The sequence below is a fragment of the Humulus lupulus genome, chromosome 1, assembly GCF_963169125.1.
Source record: "Humulus lupulus chromosome 1, drHumLupu1.1, whole genome shotgun sequence".
Classification (NCBI taxonomy): Eukaryota; Viridiplantae; Streptophyta; class Magnoliopsida; order Rosales; family Cannabaceae; genus Humulus; species Humulus lupulus.
In genome coordinates, this window is record NC_084793.1 from 120,198,612 (window position 1) to 120,218,243 (window position 19,632).

At 37.6% G+C, this 19,632-nt stretch overlaps 1 protein-coding gene across 1 annotated transcript; it reads right to left on the minus strand.

Annotated features, from left to right (window-relative positions):
* Window positions 1–14,289: 14,289 nt before the first annotated feature.
* Window positions 14,290–19,140, minus strand: LOC133797332 (methylcrotonoyl-CoA carboxylase beta chain, mitochondrial). The gene is made up of 10 exons (XM_062235207.1): window positions 18,832–19,140; window positions 18,639–18,758; window positions 17,873–18,307; window positions 17,632–17,722; window positions 17,105–17,355; window positions 16,842–17,006; window positions 15,996–16,070; window positions 15,412–15,543; window positions 14,698–14,754; window positions 14,290–14,584 (listed from the first exon to the last, which is right to left on the minus strand). Exons 1-10 carry the CDS (start codon window positions 19,024–19,026, stop codon window positions 14,381–14,383), a joined length of 1,725 nt encoding a protein of 574 aa, XP_062091191.1. The 5' UTR covers window positions 19,027–19,140; the 3' UTR covers window positions 14,290–14,380.
* Window positions 19,141–19,632: the final 492 nt, after the last annotated feature.

A 19,632-nucleotide genomic window follows, 5' to 3' on the forward strand; every position in this document is an offset into this window, starting at 1 on the left:
TGGCAAGCTCGGCTAGAGGCAAAGGAAGTTGCTCGGGAGGATGCTGAGAAGGCTAAGGAAGGTGCTCCTGCCTCCTAAATCTCGATCATGGGCTGCGTCCCTCTGAAACTTTTGTAATAGTTTATAGCTTTTGTTATTCATGCCCTTGAGGCAAAAACATTTTACATCTCGTAAGAGAGCTACTTTTGATATTTTTAATACCATGTTTGTCATAACTTTAATATTTTTGCTTTCATCTCTCTGATCGAAATATTTTAAGCAATTTTTATATTAAAAGTCTGCTTTTATGTTTGTTTATCCATACAAACACATGTTGGATTTAGGCTCGAGTTTCCATGCATTCTCGCATAGTTTGCTCGATATATCCATATCCGATCTCGTTATTTGTCAAGGTCAGAATTTACTTTTACCATGCACTCAAAAGTACTTATATGGCGTGTAAGATAGGTATTTTAGTTATATCCTACTTTTCTAGTTTCTTTTCCTCGTCCTCGGGTAGCTCCCCAAAGTTGTGAGGTTGAAACTTTTGTTGTAAAATACTCCAGCCTCGGTATCGACTTAGCTCGCAGTAGGTTAATTTTTTCCCACTTGTGTCGATCGATTTTAGCTGGTTTGTTCCAAACCTATTTAGGTCGTGTTTGGTTCGTAATCCATTCACTTATATATTTTCAATCTAGTTATATCTAAATCGCACTGGTTCGCGTATCTAGTCGTATCCAGATACTTTATTTTTAATAATCTGGTTATGTCCAAATAATTTTAGCTCGCGCATTCGGTTATATCTAAACACTTTATTTTTAATAATCTGGTTATGTCCAAATTATCTTAGCTTGTGCATTTGGTTATATCCAAACACATCTTAGCTCGCGCATTTGGTTATATCCAAACACTTTATTTTTAATAATCTGGTTCTATCCAAATTATCTTAGCTCGGGCATTTGGTTATATCCAAACACATCTTAGCTCGCGCATTTGGTTATATCCAAACACTTTATTTTTAGCTCGCGCATTTGGTTATTTATTTTTTCAAAATTATGGTATATATACCACTGATGCCCCCCTTAATATCCTATGAGTGTGACCATAGGTTATTAAATTAAGAGAGTTTGCAAAAAAATACAACATATTGAAACAAAAATGAACTTCATTCAAAATTGAACAACTTATCAACATAAACTTTGTAAAGATGAACAAGCATGGTTACAGGAGACATCATTCCTACACTATTGATAGTAAGGTCGTAGATGTTCGCCATTCCATGCTCGTGGTACCAACTCTCCGTTTAATCTTGCCAATTTGTAGACGCCAGGTCGAATAACTGACTCGATTTGATAAGGTCCTTCCCAATTGGGCCCAAGTATGCCAGCGACTGGGTCCCTCATAGCTAGGAACACACACCTTAACACCAAGTCTCCCACTCTGAATTTCCTGTCCCGAACCTTTTTATTAAAATATCGGGTAGCTCGTTGTTGATATGCTGCGTTATTCAGTTGAGCTTCATCTCGTCTTTCTTCAATAAGGTCCAGACTTACTTCGAGCTGGGATTGGTTCGAGGTTTGATCATAAGCATGGCTACGAATAGTGGGTATTTCGACCTCGATTAGTAACATGGCCTCACATCCATACGCCAATGAAAAAGGGGTATGTCTTGTTGAAGTGCGAGTCGTAGTTGGATATGCCCACAAGACTTGGCGCAACTCCTTTGGCCATTTTCCCTTAGCTTCTTCCAATTTCTTTTTCATAGAACTCTTGAGAGTCTTATTCACAGCTTCGACTTGGCCGTTTTCTTAGGGATGGGCAACAGAGGAGAAGCTCTTCATTATCCCATTTTTCTCACAAAAATTGGAGAATAATTCACTGTCGAATTGGGTACCATTATCTGATACTATTTTCCTTGGCATTCCATATCGGTAGATGATGTTTTTTACCACAAAGTACAAGACTTTTTTCGAGGTAATCGTTGCCAGAGGTTCGACCTCGGTCCATTTTGTGAAATAATCGATCGCGACTACCGCATACTTAACTCCACCTTTGCCGGTTGGCAATGAGCCTATCAAATCGATTCCCCACATCGCAAATGGCCATGGGGAAGTTATCATGGTTAGCTCAGATGGACGAGCTCCCAGAATTGTAGCAAATCGCTGACATTTATAGCATTTTTTGACATACTCGAATGCGTCTTCCTTGATAGTGGGCCAGAAGTATCCTTGCCTTATTATTTTCTTTGATAGACTATGCCCCCCAGTGTGGTCTCCACAAAATCCTTCATGAATTTCTTCTAGGATTTTCTTGGCTTCGGGTGGAGTCACACATCGGAGTAACGACATAGAATACCCTCTCTGATACAACCTTCCTTCCACAATAGTGTATATGGGAATCTGATACATCAGTTTCCGAGCCTTGTTTCGTTCTGCTGGGAGAATGTCGGTTTCGAGGTAATCAACTATCGTGGTCATCCAGGTTGGTTTGGAGTCTATCATGCATACATCTTCCTATTCGGGCTTGCTAATACTGGATGTTGAGAGGTACTCAATTGGGACTACATTCAGTGGATCGACCTCAGTGGATGTGGCGAGCCTGGCTATGGCGTCTGCATTTGAATTTTGTTCTCGGGGAACTTGCTCTATCGTATAGAACTCAAAATGTTCGAGTGTTGCTCTCGCTTTTTTCTAAATATGCGGCCATCTTTGTTCCATGAGCCTGGTATTCCCCTAAGATTTGGTTGACCACCAACTGGGAGTCACTGTAACAATGTATTGCTTTAGCCCTGAGCTCCTTGGCTATTAGAAGTCCTGCCAATAGAGCTTTGTATTCAGCCTCATTATTGGATGCTTCAAAGCCAAACCTCAAGGCGGAGTGAAATCAACTTCCAGTTGTAGTGATCAATATGATTCCTATCCCCGATCCATTTTTGTTGGAAGATCCATCGACATAAAGTTTCCACAACTCGTGGACTGGGGTTATAACTTCGTCATCCGTCATTCCCGTACATTCCACAATGAAGTCTGCCAGAGCCTGCCCTTTTATGGTCATTCTGGGATGGTAAGTGATCTCGAATTGTCCGAGCTCAACATCCCATTTTAATAATTGGCCCAAGGCTTCTGGCTTTGACAAGACTTGTCGTAGTGGTTGGTTAGTTAGCACATGGATGGGGTGTGCTTGGAAGTAAGGTCGGAGCTTTTGAGATAAGTAAATTAGGCAAAGAGCCAACTTCTCCATTAACGGGTATCACAATTCTGCCCCAGGTAACCTTTTGCTAACATAGTACACTGGTTTTTGTACCTTCTGATCTTCTCAGACGAGCACGACGCTGATGGCGTACTCGGTTGTAGCGAGATATAGGTACAAGATTTCTCCTGTGATAGGCTTCGACAAGATGGGTGGTTCCGCGAGGTGTTCTTTAGCTCCTGAAATGCAAGCTCGCATTCCTCTGTCTAGTCAAATTTTTTGCCCCCTCTCAAAAGGTTGAAAAATGGAAGACAGCGGTCTGTAGATTTCGAGATAAATCCACTTAATGCCGCCATCCGACCAGTTAAGCTCTGGACATCTTTATGCTTTCGAGGTGAGGGCATGTCAATTAGAGCCTGGATCTTGTCAGGATTAACCTCTATTCCTCACGCATTAACTATGAAGCCCAGAAACTTCCCCGACGATACTCCAAAAGAGCATTTTTTTGTGGGTTGAGTTTCATGTTGTATTTCCGTAACACGACGAAGCATTCTTCGAGGTCTTCCACATGGTTATAGTTATGTTTAGATTTGACTAACATATCGTCAACATACACTTCCATGTTGTTACCTATCTGCTTGGAGAACATCTTATTTACAAGCCTCTAGTACGTCGCTCTAGCATTTTTGAGCCCGAAAGGCATGACATTGTAACAGTACAACCCTTTATCTGTTACAAAACTCGTATGTTCTTGGTCTGGTGCATGCATGGCCATCTGGTTATATCCATAGTAGGCATCCATGAATGACATAAGACCGTGCCCAGTTGTGGCATCTACGAGCTGATTGATCCAAGGTAGGGGAAAGCAATCCTTAGGGCATGCCTTTTTGAGATCGGAATAGTCAATGCAAGTTCGCCATGTTCCGTTAGGTTTCAAAACCAAGATCGGGTTGGCGACCCAATCAAGGTAGAAGGCATCTCGTATAAATTGGTTTGCCTTTAATCTATCGACTTCTTCCTTCAAGGCTTTCTTCCTATCATCGTCCAGAGTCTTCGCTTTTGTTGCTTCGGGGGAAAGCTCTTGTCGATGTTAAGTGCATGGCTTATCACATTCGGACTTATCCCTACCATGTCCAAATGTGACCATGTGAAAACATCCTGGTTCTCCCTCAAGAAGCAAATTAATCACTACTTTGTCTTTTCTGAAAGGTTTGTCCCTACCTTCACAGTTTTTGGGGGATCGGCTTCTTCAAGCTTGACTTCTTCGAGCTCCTCTAGGGGCTCGAGGTCAGCCCTTTCTTCTATTCTAGGAATAATTTCTTCATCTATTTCGAAGATTGTCCCATCCTTATTCTGAATTACAATGAGTGTTTGTGCACTTGTCTGCTTCTTCCCTCTAATGAAAATGTTGTAGCATTCCCTCCCCGCGAGCTGGTCCCCTTTCAGAGTCCCGATGCCACTAGAAGTCGGCAACTTGATGGCCAGATGCCTAACGGACGAAACTACCCCCAGCCCTACTAGGGAGGGTCTCCTGAGCAGTACGTTATAAGACGATGGGAGATCCACCACTACAAACCCCATCATCTTGGTTATCGAGACTGGGTAGTCTCCCAAGGTTACAGGGAGTTTTATGGATCCCATACAGGCAATCCCTTCTCCTGAAAAGTCGTACAACATAGTTGCACAGGCTTTTAGGTCGCGAAGCGTGAGTCCCATCTTTTCTAAAGTGGCTTTGTAGAGGATATTTACCGAGCTCCCATTATCAATCAGGACTCGGAGTACCCTCTTGTTCGCGAGATAAAGTGTGATGACCAATGGGTCATTATGAGGGAACTGTACATGAGACACGTCATCCTCAGTAAAAGTTATGGGTTGAGATTCAACCCTTTGTTGTTTCAGAGCTCTGGGTTCGGGTTCGTAGGGAGACCCGTCATGAGTTTTCAGCTCATTCACGTATCTCTTCTGGGCATTCCTGCCCGACCCTGCAATATGGGGTCCCCCCGAAATGGTTATGACATCTTCTTCATCAATCGGAGGGGGTCGTTCATCTTTCCTTGCTCAGGAGTTGTTGTTTTGGGCAGGTGGTGCAGTCGCTGTCCTCTGGCTGGTGGAAGCCTGATTGGGGTTCTGATTTCTTACATACTGCCTGAAATATCCTCTCGAGATCAGACCTTCGATTTCATCTTTTAATTGCTTGCATTCATCGGTTGTATGTCCGATATCTCTGTGAAATCTGTAGTACTTGTTGGAGTCTCTTTTTGCCTTTTGGTTTCTCATGGGATCAGGTCCTCTGAAAGGGGCCTGGTTTTCATTAGCTAGGTAGATATTCTCTCGATACTCGTTGAGCTTAGAATACACCTTGTATACGAAGAAGTATCTTTCCCATTTCTTCTTCTTTCCCCCATTCGTCTCAGGACTATTCCCTTCATTCTTCTTGCTTTTGGAAGGGTTGTTCCCAGGGGGTTTTGAGGTCGTAGGGTTTGCCGAGGTCGAGGCCGAGTTTGCGTTTGTTGTTGTAGTTATGGGCTGAGAGGTCATATTCAATGCTGACCTCACCTCTTCTACATTAACAAACCTCTGAGCTCATTGATTGAACTCGGTTAAGGACCTTACAGGCTTTCTTTGCATATCTTCCCAGAGAGGACTTCCAGGCATTACTCCAGCTCGAACAACCATTAAATGACCACTATCGTGCACGTCATGAGATCGAGCGACTTCCAAGTTAAACCTTGTGAGATAACCTTTCAGTGACTCATTTGGCTGTTGTTGGACATTGGTCAAGGCAGACGCTTCGTGCCTAATGTCGACCATGGCCTTAAATTGTTTCTTGAAATCTCTCGATAGTTGATCCCAAGAAGCAATCAAATGTCTTTTATATTTTCAAACCATTTTTTTGCTGGTCCCGTGAGGTAGGCTGGGAACAGCATGCATCTGAGCTCGTAGTCCACACTACTGGCTTGCATGATTGTGTTGAACGTACTTAAATGACTATATGGATCAGAATTTCCATCGAATGGTGGGACATGAGGAATTCTGAATCCTTGAGGAAACGGGGTGCTAGAGATATGTGGGGCAAAGGGCTCGAGTTCCTCGTCGAAATCTTCATCCCGTTCCCGGCTTCTTTCATTTTGCAAGAGCCTGAATGCTTTTTCCAACTACTCGATCCTCTCTTGGACTGGATCTATGGGGGGTGTAGCTTGAAGCAGCGGGAACTAGTTATCGTTGATTACAACTCCAGTTCCACGCCTCGACGCGGGGTGCTTGCACCCGTTGAGATGATCTCTCAGATCTGGATTCGGGGGATTATCACACCCTCGATTGTGGTTTAGATGCTCCGGTAAATCTGGGTGATCTCCTCGATTTCCAGTGTTCCTAGGCTCCGAGTCATATACACTCACAGATCTAGTGTCACCCGAGCTTTCGCTGATATGGCTCGTTGCATGGTTATTTTGAGATGGGTTTCCTGCTGGCCTCCTTATCTCGATAGTTTGAGATCGAGACACTTGGCTTCTCGCGAGATGGGGACCCCTATGCTCCCTAGTAGTTCCATTATTCCCATGTGTTTGCCCAGCTCGCCTTTCCCTGTCGCGATTGGCCGGTTGCACATCTCTCCGAATTGGCGAGGGATGCCTTATTGGCGATGGTGGATGCCTTATTGGAGAAGGTGGTTGCCATCCATTACGAGGCCTAGAAGGCCCTGAATTTGCTCGATCAGGTTCTTCAACATTCTGCGCAGTACTAGGATTTCGGGTCCGAGCCTCTGAGGGGGCTCGGTTATTCCCTACTCCGGCTGGTGCCTGTGCAGTTGGGTTGGTAGGACCTTCAGTCCAATTACCCCTCTGGGGTCTTGGTTGGACAAGCTGCTCTGCTGGTGGCGGAGGTTGCTCCGCTCTTCGGGTGGCTGCATTTTCGCGCGGTCGTCCCCAAGGCCTATGTTGTGGGACGTGAACGTCCCGCAGAGGCGGAGCCTGGTCATCTTGCGGAGGTGGGGCCTGGGCCACCTGCGCTTCAGCAGCTAGTCTGGCTAGATCTTCGTTGCATTTTTTAGCTTCTGCCAACTGCTTACGCAGTTGACGATTTTCGAGTTCCACTATTGGGACATATCTCTCGAGATTGTAGTACATGTCCTCGTCGACTCTAGGAGCAGGTGGCCCCTGAGAGTCGAATGAAGCACTTCTTTCATCGGGATCAGGACTCACCATAGGCTACTTTCCAGGGCGCCGGGGGTACTCACCTTCATCTAGGATCTCCTCCTCAGGAATATTGGGATCATTTGCAGCCATTGATAATTCGATAGGCTTTCTAACTAAACAGATTCACACACTGTTTAATGGCTCTCAATGAAAGCACCAAACTGTTGACGTCGTTATTCATCAACTTAAATAGAAGAGCGATTAAACAAGAAAAATATTAGAGGAAATGAACAAAGATGAACACAAGAGGTTTTTTACATGGTTCAGCAGTTAAATCTGCCTAGTCCACGAGCCGATGTTATTAGCACTTGGGAGTTTTCTGGAAACTTTTCAGAGAATAGTTGCCCAGAGTTTTCTCTTAAGAAATCAGAAATCGGTCCCTTACAAATGGCACTTCCTTCTCTATTTATAGAGAAGGTTTCAGAATTCATTCCCACATATCTCGAGAAGATATTCTGTGAATCATTTAATATAATGCTATTTAATGCATTATTCCATATGTATACGGAAACGTCCCATAAAATGTGGGATCGGATAATAGATTAAATAATATCCCTTAAACATTGGGATTGTACAACAATAAATATGTTCACATATAAATGATTAACTTAGATACGAGACTCGTCAAATCTCCGAGACTAGGACTCGTCGAGACTATCAGTCGATCACGAGCTCGTCGCCTTACTTTGCCTATGCTCGGAACAAATAGACATTAACGATGTTTCCACATTCGAACTCACACATTCCGTGCTCGAACCAGTCTGGAAGGAAAGAGATGGTTCAGGAATATATACAAGTGTCACACCATGCTATTTGCGAGCTCGGAGCATTTTCAATGCTACACATCCCTCGAACCTTCGAGGTCGCTGTTTACAGAGAAACTGTTTGACGCACGGCGACCGCGTTTATTTCGAGCTTACACCTAACGAGCCTAGATTTCTGGATCATAACTTCTCATGCTCGAAATCTGGGTGTAACAACTACAATTGCTTTAAGGGCACTATTCCCAACAGTTATCTCACTTGAAGATGTACTTGGAGCTCTAAAATCTAAGGAGTTCAAGTTAGAATTAGAAGGAATCTACGAAAGATGATGCCTATTTAGCACGAGGAAGAAAATTAAAGAGAAGTTTTTCAAGATAGCCATCTCACTTTCATTCCAAATCAAGAAGCAAAGATTCGAGGCAATGCTACCATTGTAGAAAAGTCTGCCATATCAAAAGATTATGCAACATGTTGAAGAACAAGAGAATGTTCAAACTGAATCAAGACAATAGACACCAAAATGATTACAAATCACAACCAAATCACAAGAGCAATCACAAACCAAAGCAATATAATCAAGAAATTGTTGCTGCAGTCGAAACCAATGATGATTGGTCCTCTGATGGAGATGTGTTTTCAATCTCATAGAATGCATCCTGCAAAGAATGTATTATAGATTCAGGATGCACCTATCATATGTGCCCTAACCAGGAGTCATTTTTTGATTAAGTTAAAATTGATGGAGGTAAAGTACTAATGGGGAATGGCATGTCTTGCAGGGTATACGAAATTGGCAAAGTTGTAGTGAAGCACTTCAATGGAGAAATCAAAATCTTGACTAATGTGAGACACATACCAGATTTAAGAAGAAACTTAATCTCAATTGGGTCACTTGAAGATGAAGGGTATACTTACAAATCTTCAAATGGAATTATGAGAATTGCTAAAGGCTCTCTGATAGAAATGAAAGGCAAGAAGACAAATGGAATGTATGTTTTAGAGGGAGAAACCGTGACGATAGCTGAAGTCGATACTGTCAAGACACAAGTTAATGAGATGCAACTTTGGCATCAAAGATTGGGGCACATTAGTGAGCAAGGATTGAGAGAGGTTCACAACAAGGGAATCATTGAAAAATTGAGGCCATGTGCACTACCTTTCTGCGAAGCTTGTGTCCTCGGCAAACAACACAAGATCAAATTCTCAACAGCAAATCACAACACAAAAGGAGTGCTGGAGTATATTCATTCAGACCTATGGGGGCTAAGCAAGATCCCTGCACTATCAGGTAAACACTAATTTTTGTCTATAGTTGATGACTATTCAAGATGTGTTTGGGTATACTTGTTTAGAACTAAAGATGAATGTCTAGAACAATTTAAAATATGGAAAAATCAGGTTAAGACTCAAACAAACTCTAAGATCAAAACATTGAGAACTGATAATGGTTTAGAGTTTGTAAATCATGAATTTGATTTGTTATGCACAAAATGTGGTATTACTAGGCATAGAATTGTGGTAAGAACTCCTGAGCAAAATGGAGTTGTGGAAAGAATGGACCGAACTCTATTGAACAAAGTTAGATGTTTGTTGGTTAGCTCGGGTTTACCAAAATCATATTGGGGGGAGGCTTTTGCTATTGCATGCTACTTAATAAATAGAAGTCCCAATAGGGCCATTGATTTGAAAACTCCCTATGAAATGTGGTATGATAGAATTCCTAGTTTGAAACACTTAAAGGTGTTTGGTTGTGCAACATATGCACACAAATCTGATGACAAATTGGGAAGTAGATCTATAAAATGCATTTTTCTTGGATATCCTATAGGAGTTAAGGGCTATAGATTATGCATTGTGCAAAATGGTAGATCAAAAATAATAATCTCAAGGAATATAACTTATAATGAATCTGATTTCCCTTATTTGACAGCCGAGTTTGGTAGTATTTATGTTTCTAATGGTGCAGGTGGAACTAACAAAGGTATCACTGAGTTTGAGTTGAAATCCTTTGAAGAAGATGCTAAAGACAATGAAGAGCCAACCAATGTTGAAATAGAATTACAATCTACAGAGCAGAAACATGATTTGGTCGACTATCAATTAGCTAGAAATAAGGAGAGAAGAGTTATTCAACCACCTGTCCGATTTGCTGAAGTTGATTTGGTAGCATATGCACTTGCAACTGTACAAGATACTGATATCCCTGAGCCGATTAGTGTGGAAGAAGCTTTGTCTAGTAAATACAAAGATGATTGGATGCTTGCAATGAATGAGGAAATGGAATCATTGAAGAAAAATAAGACTTGGGAACTAGTTACTAAACCAAAGAACCAGAAGGTTATTTCGTGTAAATGGATCTTTAAGATTAAAGAGGGGACACATGAAAATGAACCTATGAGGTTCAAGGCCAGATTGGTAGCAAAGGGCTTCACTCAGGTGGAAGGCATAGATTATACAGAGGTATTTTCTCTTGTGCTAAAGTACCCTAATCTGATTGCCACTGAACACAACCCAGTTGATGTTGGAACCAAGGTTCTTGCTGTGAACAAGTTTAAGCATTACTTAAACTTGCTCAGCCTTGGTAACTAAAGCTGATGAACTAGGAACATTATATCAGCAAGTGGATTTTCTACATCTTAGTTATAATTTGAATGAACTAGGTGGAATTTTGTGGAATTAGTTTCTCCAAATCCTAACTAATACCAGTCATAACAGTATAACTAACTTGTCAACCAATGACAAGTTTGTTAGAAGTCTATATATTGAGACTTGGTCTTCACTTGCTCGGATTAAGAAAGAAACTCAAGAACAGAGAAAAGAGAGTATGAGAGTTGTTAGCTGAGATTTGGGTTTTGTATTAGGTATCACAACGGTTAAAAAGTGACTACTCAAGGGAGAGTGTGAGGAAGAAATACACTTGTTATAGAGAGGAATATTTCATGAAGATTCAATTGTATTGGTGTACTCATTTGTTTCGGATTTGAGCTAATAAAGGATAAAGAGAAAGGAACAAGATCAAAACTGATCTTGTTTTGAACCTGTTGGGTTTTATGCCCTTAATAAAACCATATTTCTTATGTAACACGTTATTATTATCAATAAAAGAAGTAGAAATCATTTTGTTTATTCAATTGCATTGTTCGCTTGCTTTATTACATGTTTATTCAATTAATACAAACATTCATAAAATCCTGAACATATGGATAGTTACAATTATGGTGACTAGGTCACAGTGGATTATAGTTGTAATTATATGTTCAAAAGAACGAGTCCTAGATTAGATCAGTGCATTGGATTTTCACTGATTAGAAAATTTACGATATGATATGCTTACACATTAGGAGTGTGATGTCTTGTCCAAGGCATTGACCAAGTAGATATGATCGGATGTATTTGGTTACATCGGACTAGGACCGATATTGATTATTGATTGATAAATAAGTATCGTTGTTATCGAATCTAATCAATATCACAACGTTGACCATAGGTTAAGTCGATCTTAATTCTGAGTGATAATATTCTGCTAATTATATTATTTAAATCTTTTGACTTGTTCGTTACCAGCTTACCCTACGGTCTAGCCCATACTTACATCTTGGAGATTTAGTAATGAAATTGAGTGGGAGTATTATTCATAGATATGAAATCTATAACTTCTGTATGAGAAGTGAAAAGATGATTTCCTTAATTGCTTTGTTCAAAAGGTTAAATGATTGAGATCTCATTTCTGTGATTAAGTTCACGGAAATATCATTTATAAGGAACTTAGTGGGAGTTAAGGATAAAATACTGATGAGGGGTAAAACGGTAATTTTCACCCAGCTTGTTAGTAATTCATCGATAGAGGATTAACTAACTGTAATGGTTATAACAATGGATAACATATTTATGCTTTGGAAAATACGTTCTATGAATTCAAGAGTTCAATTCCAAGTCTATAGTGGAGTCACGAGGAATTAATAAGGTAGTGAAATTATTCGTAAATAAATTCACGGTAACTTATTGGAGCTTGATTTCATGGATCCATGGTCCCCGCATCACCTTTGAGTAAATCATCTAAAATGTCTCAATTAATTGATTTAATTATCAATTAGGATTTTTTAAAGTTGACTAGGTCAATTTTGGAAAATTTATAGAGATGTGAGATTTAGAGAATAAAAGAGAATCTTTGGGTAAATTTATTAATATTGATAAATTGGTGTCAATATAAATAAATAAAAATTAAATCAAGTTTCAAATTATAATTAGTTAATTTGAATAAGGATTTAGTTAATTAATTAAAATAAATAAAAGGTTTTGAATTTAGGCCCAATTGGGATTTAAATTCAAAATAAAAGTATTGGGCCCAAGTCCATTTGTGGGAGCCCAAGGCTTTTATCTTTTTGTTTATTAGTTTAATTAATTCAAAATTTAAATTTAAATTTAAATTTAAATTTAAATAAAGCCCATTAAGTTGTCTATATAAGGAATATGATATCTAGGGTTTTCAGAAGCCGGTCTCAGTTGATTCATTGGGTAAATGAAAACCTAGACACTCTAATCCTTTCTTAGCCACTTTCTCTTCTTCTTTTCTAGATCTCTATCTCATGTGTTGAGAACCAGCCCACACTAGTTCTAGATTGATCAAAGGATTGGTGAGGAAGACTGTGTTGCTGATCTAGTTCAATCTCTTAATAATACTCTGCTACAGAAAGGAATCAAGGGTTAGAGAGATTGAAGGAAGGAATTGTTCCAGTTCCGCTGCGTATTCGTAAGTTTCTACATCATTGTGTTTATGGTAATTTACGAATCTAATGTTCATATGTATGTCATGTTATTCTATGTTTCTATTATGTGTTTTTAAAAATAATAGGAAGCATGCATCTAGATTTAAATTCCAAGATCCTACAGAACAGTATATGTGATTGTGTTCTTTGCCATTTTATTTCATTTTCTGCACTTATTTTATGTTCTTTTTGATATTATACTTACTGAGTTACTGTTGTGTTTAATCAAACTAACATTTTGTTTGCATTATTGGGATCTTGAATCAGAAATCAATACAGATTTCCTACATAAATGAATAGAATAGAATTTGAAATTGAATAGAAAGTTAAGGAGCTAATTGGTTCGTGATTGAAATATTGCATCTTTTATATATAAATATATATTTTTTTTCTATATAAATAGTACGTAGATAACAGAAATTTTTGTTTTTAACGATTTTTAAATTTTTCTCATTTAACTTTAACATAATATTCTTATATTTAACGGTAAATTGTAAACATATCTTAAACTTAAATAAAATTAGAAAAATAAATAATTAAACAAATTAAAATAAGATATTTTTGAGATATTTTACAATGATAATTATTTAAAAATAATAAAACCATATATTTTATAACTTAAATAAAATTCCATTCAACTTAAACTTAATATTATATTAAACATATAATATATAATCTTTTGTTATCACTATCAAATTCAAAAACTAGAACAAATATAAACTTAAACAAAAATAAATAAATAAATATACTAATTAAAATATGATATTTTTAAGATATTTTATGATAATTTAAATAATTAATCATATTCATTTAAAAATAATAAAGACATACATTTTATTTTTTTATCTAATAAATTTGTATGATAGTTTGTGTTTTTATCAAATGATTGTAGTTCTTTTTCTTCATAAAATTCACCAATAAAGAACATTGTGAGAAACATTAAAAATTAAAAATAATTGATACATGTATATTATGTCTACAGTATGACTTTAATTCATTCTATTATATATATATATATATATTTTAAAAGTAAACTAATTTTTATTAAAATTATAGACAGTGTTTACATATTTGAAACTAAACCTAGTATATATATAAAAAGGTGAACCTGAAATTGAAAAGAATCATCACTTTTCTTTTTCTCGTGTGTTATTTAATCGAGTGATTTTTGAACTAGCTTCCTAAGATTTAATCCAACAAATAACTGATGTGGGAACATTTTGATTCGATTACGTTTGAAATCTTCCACTTAATAGTATGCTTTTGGATCTCGGCATGGACATGATTTATTATACCACGGAAATGAAAGAAGGGGCCGAAAGAACACAACTCATTTTCTGTGCATCTAATCTTTCTTTTTCTTTTTTTCACAAGCTCTATCAGATGTCTTTCCATCGCTTCTGTTAATTTATCTTATTCCACACTTGTATTATTGAAGAGTAAAGTATATATATCTACATGCACAGTAAGAGAATTATTCATTGTATTCTTACATCCTAAAGACACCAAACTTGGTATCTTCAGGGGCACGGTTTAAGGAAGCAGAAATGGAAAGTCCTATAACCTTTCTTGTATCAGCTGGATCAATAACACCATCATCCCAGAGCCTTGCTGTGGAGTAATAGGGATTTCCTTCTCTATCGTATGCCTCCATTACCTTTGCCTTGAAGGCCTCCTCCTCTTCTTTCTCCCACTACAATGCCATGAAAAACAAAAAACAAAACCCAAAATGGAAGATCATCAATGACGGTCAGTGTCTGAAAAGTTATATCCACACCATATTTTTACAAAGGCATTGACTTGTACCTTTATTCCTTGCTTTTTCTTGCTGCTCCCTTCTATTTGAGACAGCACACCAGCAGCCTGAACGTTCCAATAAAATCATGCTACTACTTAATACACACCTTTAAAGCAACTTAGAGTGACAATAAAATATTTTTGAAGTGGATTTAGACTGAAATATATCAATAATTTATTGGTTGAAAATGAAGCAGCAAATGGAGAAAGGAATGACAAACACGTCAGTCAGTATAACAATATTTAGGGGAAAGTAAAGAAAATAAAATAGCGAGTTTGAATTGTGGATGTAGAAACTTTGTTTTGGGGGGCATCGGCAGTCACTATAATGGCAGCAAGAATTAAAAAAAAATCTGCAATTGTAAAAAATTATAGTCCCCGTTGTCAACATGCATTTTGGATGTACAATGTTCATCCAAGTTGGTTTGCGTCAAGGACAGTAATAGAAATTTTACTAATCTGCTTTGTTAGACAAGTACATGAGCAGATGTGCAAGGGAAACCAGGAATAAGGTATTTGTGAAAAATGCATGAAGCAACCAGAAAAGACAGGCGTGTAAGTGAAACCAGGAATAGGTAAATGCAAAAAATGCATGAAGCAACCAGAAAAGGAAGAATTAAGACTCGTAAAAATGCTTGTATTCTCACTTCAAAGGCAAGTAGGCAAGAAGATCTTATTGACATCTTGGTGATAAGCAAGCAACCAAGTCAAAAGAAAGGTTACCTGAGCCCCACCCATTACTGATATTCGGGCATTTGGCCAGACAAACAGGAAATTCGGACTATATGCGCGGCCACACATTGCATAATTCCCAGCACCATAACTTCCACCCACAATTATAGTCACTTTTGGAATCTGCGCAGCATTGTTTGTAAAGTTACTTTCTGTTCTTTTACAATTTACATCTTTTTTTTCTTTGAGATTCTAAACAAACTGTGTTGATGACTAATGTAACTTCCAAGGTCCATGCATAGCGTGACACACGCACAACACTGTAATCTAACATGTTATGAAAGTAAAAATAATTGCAAAAAATAAAGAGCTAACTATAAAACACTGGAGCTTCACCAGCTATACTCGTGACATGTGTAACAGTTGGCCCCAACTATCATACCTTCAAAAGGAGGACTTACTTCTCTCGTATTTTCAATAAAATTTTGATAGGAAGCCTATTTGACGAATTACATAGGAGACATTCTTTAAAACAAAAACAAAAACAACAACATAAAAAGAAGACGCAATATAATATATCCCTCGAAAAATTACACAAGAGAAAAGGGGTAAACCTATTATTTGCAAGAACCAACCTTTGCACAAGAAACTGCCATCACCACTTTTGCTCCAGCCTTTGCTATTCCACTTGCCTCAGATCGTGAGCCAACCTAAAAATGGTTGCAAGCTTTATCAGCTTTGAATAAATTTCATAGCTTGCTACAATTTTTACCTCAAACTTGCAGGCTGACCCAAAATACTATAGTTCGTAAAATCCAGCTAAATAAAGGTTAATAAATGTAATGTAAGTGGTAACTACTCTGTGTACAAGACTGTATTTTCTCAATGAAATATATAATTTTCTGGTGAAACAATACACCATTACCAATTGTTTCAAATCAACTCTTTCTTTCTGTACCATAACAAATCTTCTATTGATACCATGGCCACTTTTCAGTTTGATGAACCAAAAAATTCATTCAGTCCTTGTATAACTTCTCAAATGGGCTAGAAAGATCAATTATTATTACTATTACTATTTTTCTTTTTTAAAAAAAGGTAATGAAAACAAAACCAACAATTTTCAAAATACACTAAATATTGCCATTTTAATAGAATAGCCATTGCCTAGGTAAGGTCACAAGGACCTCCTTAAACTGAGGAACTCTACCATTTTATGCTGCTTCCGGAATTTGACGAAACTTGAGACAGAAACACACATGTATATGTTTGTATTCATATAGACACACCCCGAAATATAGTCTCCTCAATAAACAATAATTTGTCAAGCATTGCTTCCTCATTCTAAAATGGACTTTAAATAAAACTGATACTTGTGTTAGGATATATTGACCATGGAAGAATTAATATATATATATATATATATATAAATATATAAAAACAACTTCATGGACCATAACAAAAATAGTCAAGTACTGTACCATAAATCCAGTGATATTCTGAAGGAAGACCAAAGGAATTTTTCGTTGAGCACATAATTCAATAAAATGGGCCCCTTTCAGAGCAGACTCACTGAATAATATACCATTGTTTCCAATTATTCCAACTGGCTGTCCGAAAATTCTAGCAAAACCTGTTACAAGGGTCTGTATAAATACGATTAAATGTTAAAAATTTTTAAATAACATGAGGCTTTTTATTTTATTTTTTTTTAAAAAAAAACAATTGATTGTAATGCTCTTACAGTGCCATATAGTTTTTTGAATTCGTCAAATTTGCTTCCATCAACAATGCGAGCAATAATTGATCGGATATCGAATTGCTGCTTATGGTCTGCTGGTGCTATTGAATGAAGTTCACTTGGATCATACAATGGTTCTTCATAGGAATCATATCCAACATATATGCTTTGGTCTCCACTTTGAAACTGTCCCTGCCCAGCAGTGTGTAAGTTCTTAATGATATTCCTACCAAGGGCAAGTCCATGCAGCTCATCTGCAACAAAGATAAATGTATTATTAATAGATTAACTTCTTTTCCTATGAGCATAGACCTAGACAGAAAGAGATCTCACTTAAATAGGTTAAGAAAAATAAATGCAAAAGATCACATCAAATTTCACACATAATAGCTTAGCAAACAATATTATGTCTATGGGCACATGCACTCTTCATGAGTGTAAAGTGTATCTACTATAAACAGGAACGGACAGTATTGCAATTAAGATAAGTTATGCATGTAAGAGACAATATGCAGAATGATTAAACATACCTTGAGCAAAATAGTCTGCAACTCCTGATGTTTTGCAATGAACACTAGCACCACCTAAATCCTCTGCAGATATTTCTTCTCCAGTAGCAGCCTAGTAAAACGAAATCCCTCAAATAAAATTGGACTTCATTTGACAGAATTTCAATATTCCATAGAACAAACAACTAAGAACGAGAAGAAATTGAGAAAAATGTATCAGAATTAGGTGAAGCATTTCAAAAAACAGAAGGCCAGGAGCAACCTTCACAAGTGGTGGTCCTGCTAGAAATATGGTACCATTTCCCTTGACCATGACACTTTCATCAGCCATTGAAGGTATATAAGCACCGCCAGCAGTACAAGAGCCTAGTACCAAAGCTACTTGAGGAATGCCGGCAGCAGACATTAAAGCTTGATTGTAGAAAATTCTACCAAAATTATCCTTATCAGGAAAGACCTCCGCCTGCTTAGGAAGGTAGGCCCCTCCACTATCAACCAGATATATGCATGGTAATTTGCATTCAGCCGCAATTTCTTGTGCCCGAAGGTGTTTTTTAACAGTTATGGGAAAATAAGTCCCACCTTTTACAGTAGGATCATTAGCCATAAACATACAAAGGTTTCCATGCACTGGGCCTATCCCAGTAACTATACCACCTGATGGTAGAGACTCCTCATACAGCTCATGGCCTGCAAGCTTCATAAATAAGATATTCAGTAACATGCTAAGTTACTACTTTCAGAACACTCTGCATCTCATCATCTTGAGGTTCAAAAGCACATCAGATTATCAACTCTCAATTTGTTTGTTCGGAAATCACAATTCAAACCAACAGTTGATCAAAATTGCAGCACATTACTAAAAGCACTTGTTACGTTAAAGCTATATAATTACTATGAACAATCAAGGATTTCATTTATGCGATTTGTTTCTTCTATAAACCACCACAAAAGAAGTAGCCCAGAAAAAGTTACTGTAAGAAACAAAAGAATAAATCCATATACAAGTTGTAATAAGTTTTGAACACCTGAGAAAGTTCAAGAAATGAAGCCCCAGGATCAAGCAGACGATCAATACGTTCTCTGGGTAGAAGTTTGTTCCTGCTCCTGTTTCTCTTCACAGCTTCAGGTCCTCCTCCAGCAAGAACCTTTATTCACAAACACCCAGAAATTAATAACAACAATTCCCAATGAACAGAAGTAAGATAAAGAGGAAAAGACCTTATTGATATGGGATTGAAGATCAGACAATAAGGCGCCCATGGCCTTGGAGTTGCGAGAATAGGCTTCGGAGTTTTGATCAACGCTGTTCGGAAGAACTCCAAAGGAGTTGTCCCTCGTTTGAACGGCCATTATTCCCGATAACCTCCATGAACGTGATGACGAAAATACTTTCTTCTCCAAAATACGAAGCATTCTCTCTCTCTCCTTCTCTCTCTCTCTAGAAATTGTAGAGCTCAGTCCCAATTTATTGAGTTGGGCAAAGCTAGCTGAGTTTTCATTGCGTGGAATTCCTATCCGTTTTCGGTTTTAGCTTAGACATATTAAAATATTGGTTTATTTATAGTTTTATACCACACGAAGATATGAGTAGGATAGGGTGTTGCTCCTTAAATTTGTAATTGAATGATCTATTACAATTCTGACAAAAAAAAATCAATTATTATTATTATTATTAATTTTGGATTTTTGTTAAATTTGTTGAAATTTCTTATAATTTTATTAAATAAATTTAATTAAAATTTGTAATGTAATTTTGAATTTATCAATAAGAAACTCCTTACCAAACAGCATAACTTTGTAATATAATGTTAAAGGGTAATTCTATAAATATATATATATATATAAGAGTAGTTACAGCATATCTCTCATCAACCTATTTTACAAGAGCATAAAAAAGCGCACCCCCGTGTGATACATGTTGTTTTGACTGTGATTTTGGCATAATAAATTATTAAAAAATTAGTAAGAAATCTGCTATAATTACTATACATATTGTCATATAAAAAAAATTGAGATTAT

Excerpts from the sequence above, each read along its gene's own strand:
- LOC133797332 (XM_062235207.1), bottom strand. The coding sequence starts at position 19,026 with ATGCTTCGTATTTTGGAGAAGAAAGTATTTTCGTCATCACGTTCATGG. Across the intron at positions 17,007-17,104 it reads TCAAAAAACTATATGGCACT|ACCCTTGTAACAGGTTTTGC; the intron begins GTAAGAGCATTA and ends GTATTTATACAG. Across the intron at positions 15,544-15,995 it reads TGGCAGTTTCTTGTGCAAAG|ATTCCAAAAGTGACTATAAT; the intron begins GTTGGTTCTTGC and ends AATGCTGCGCAG.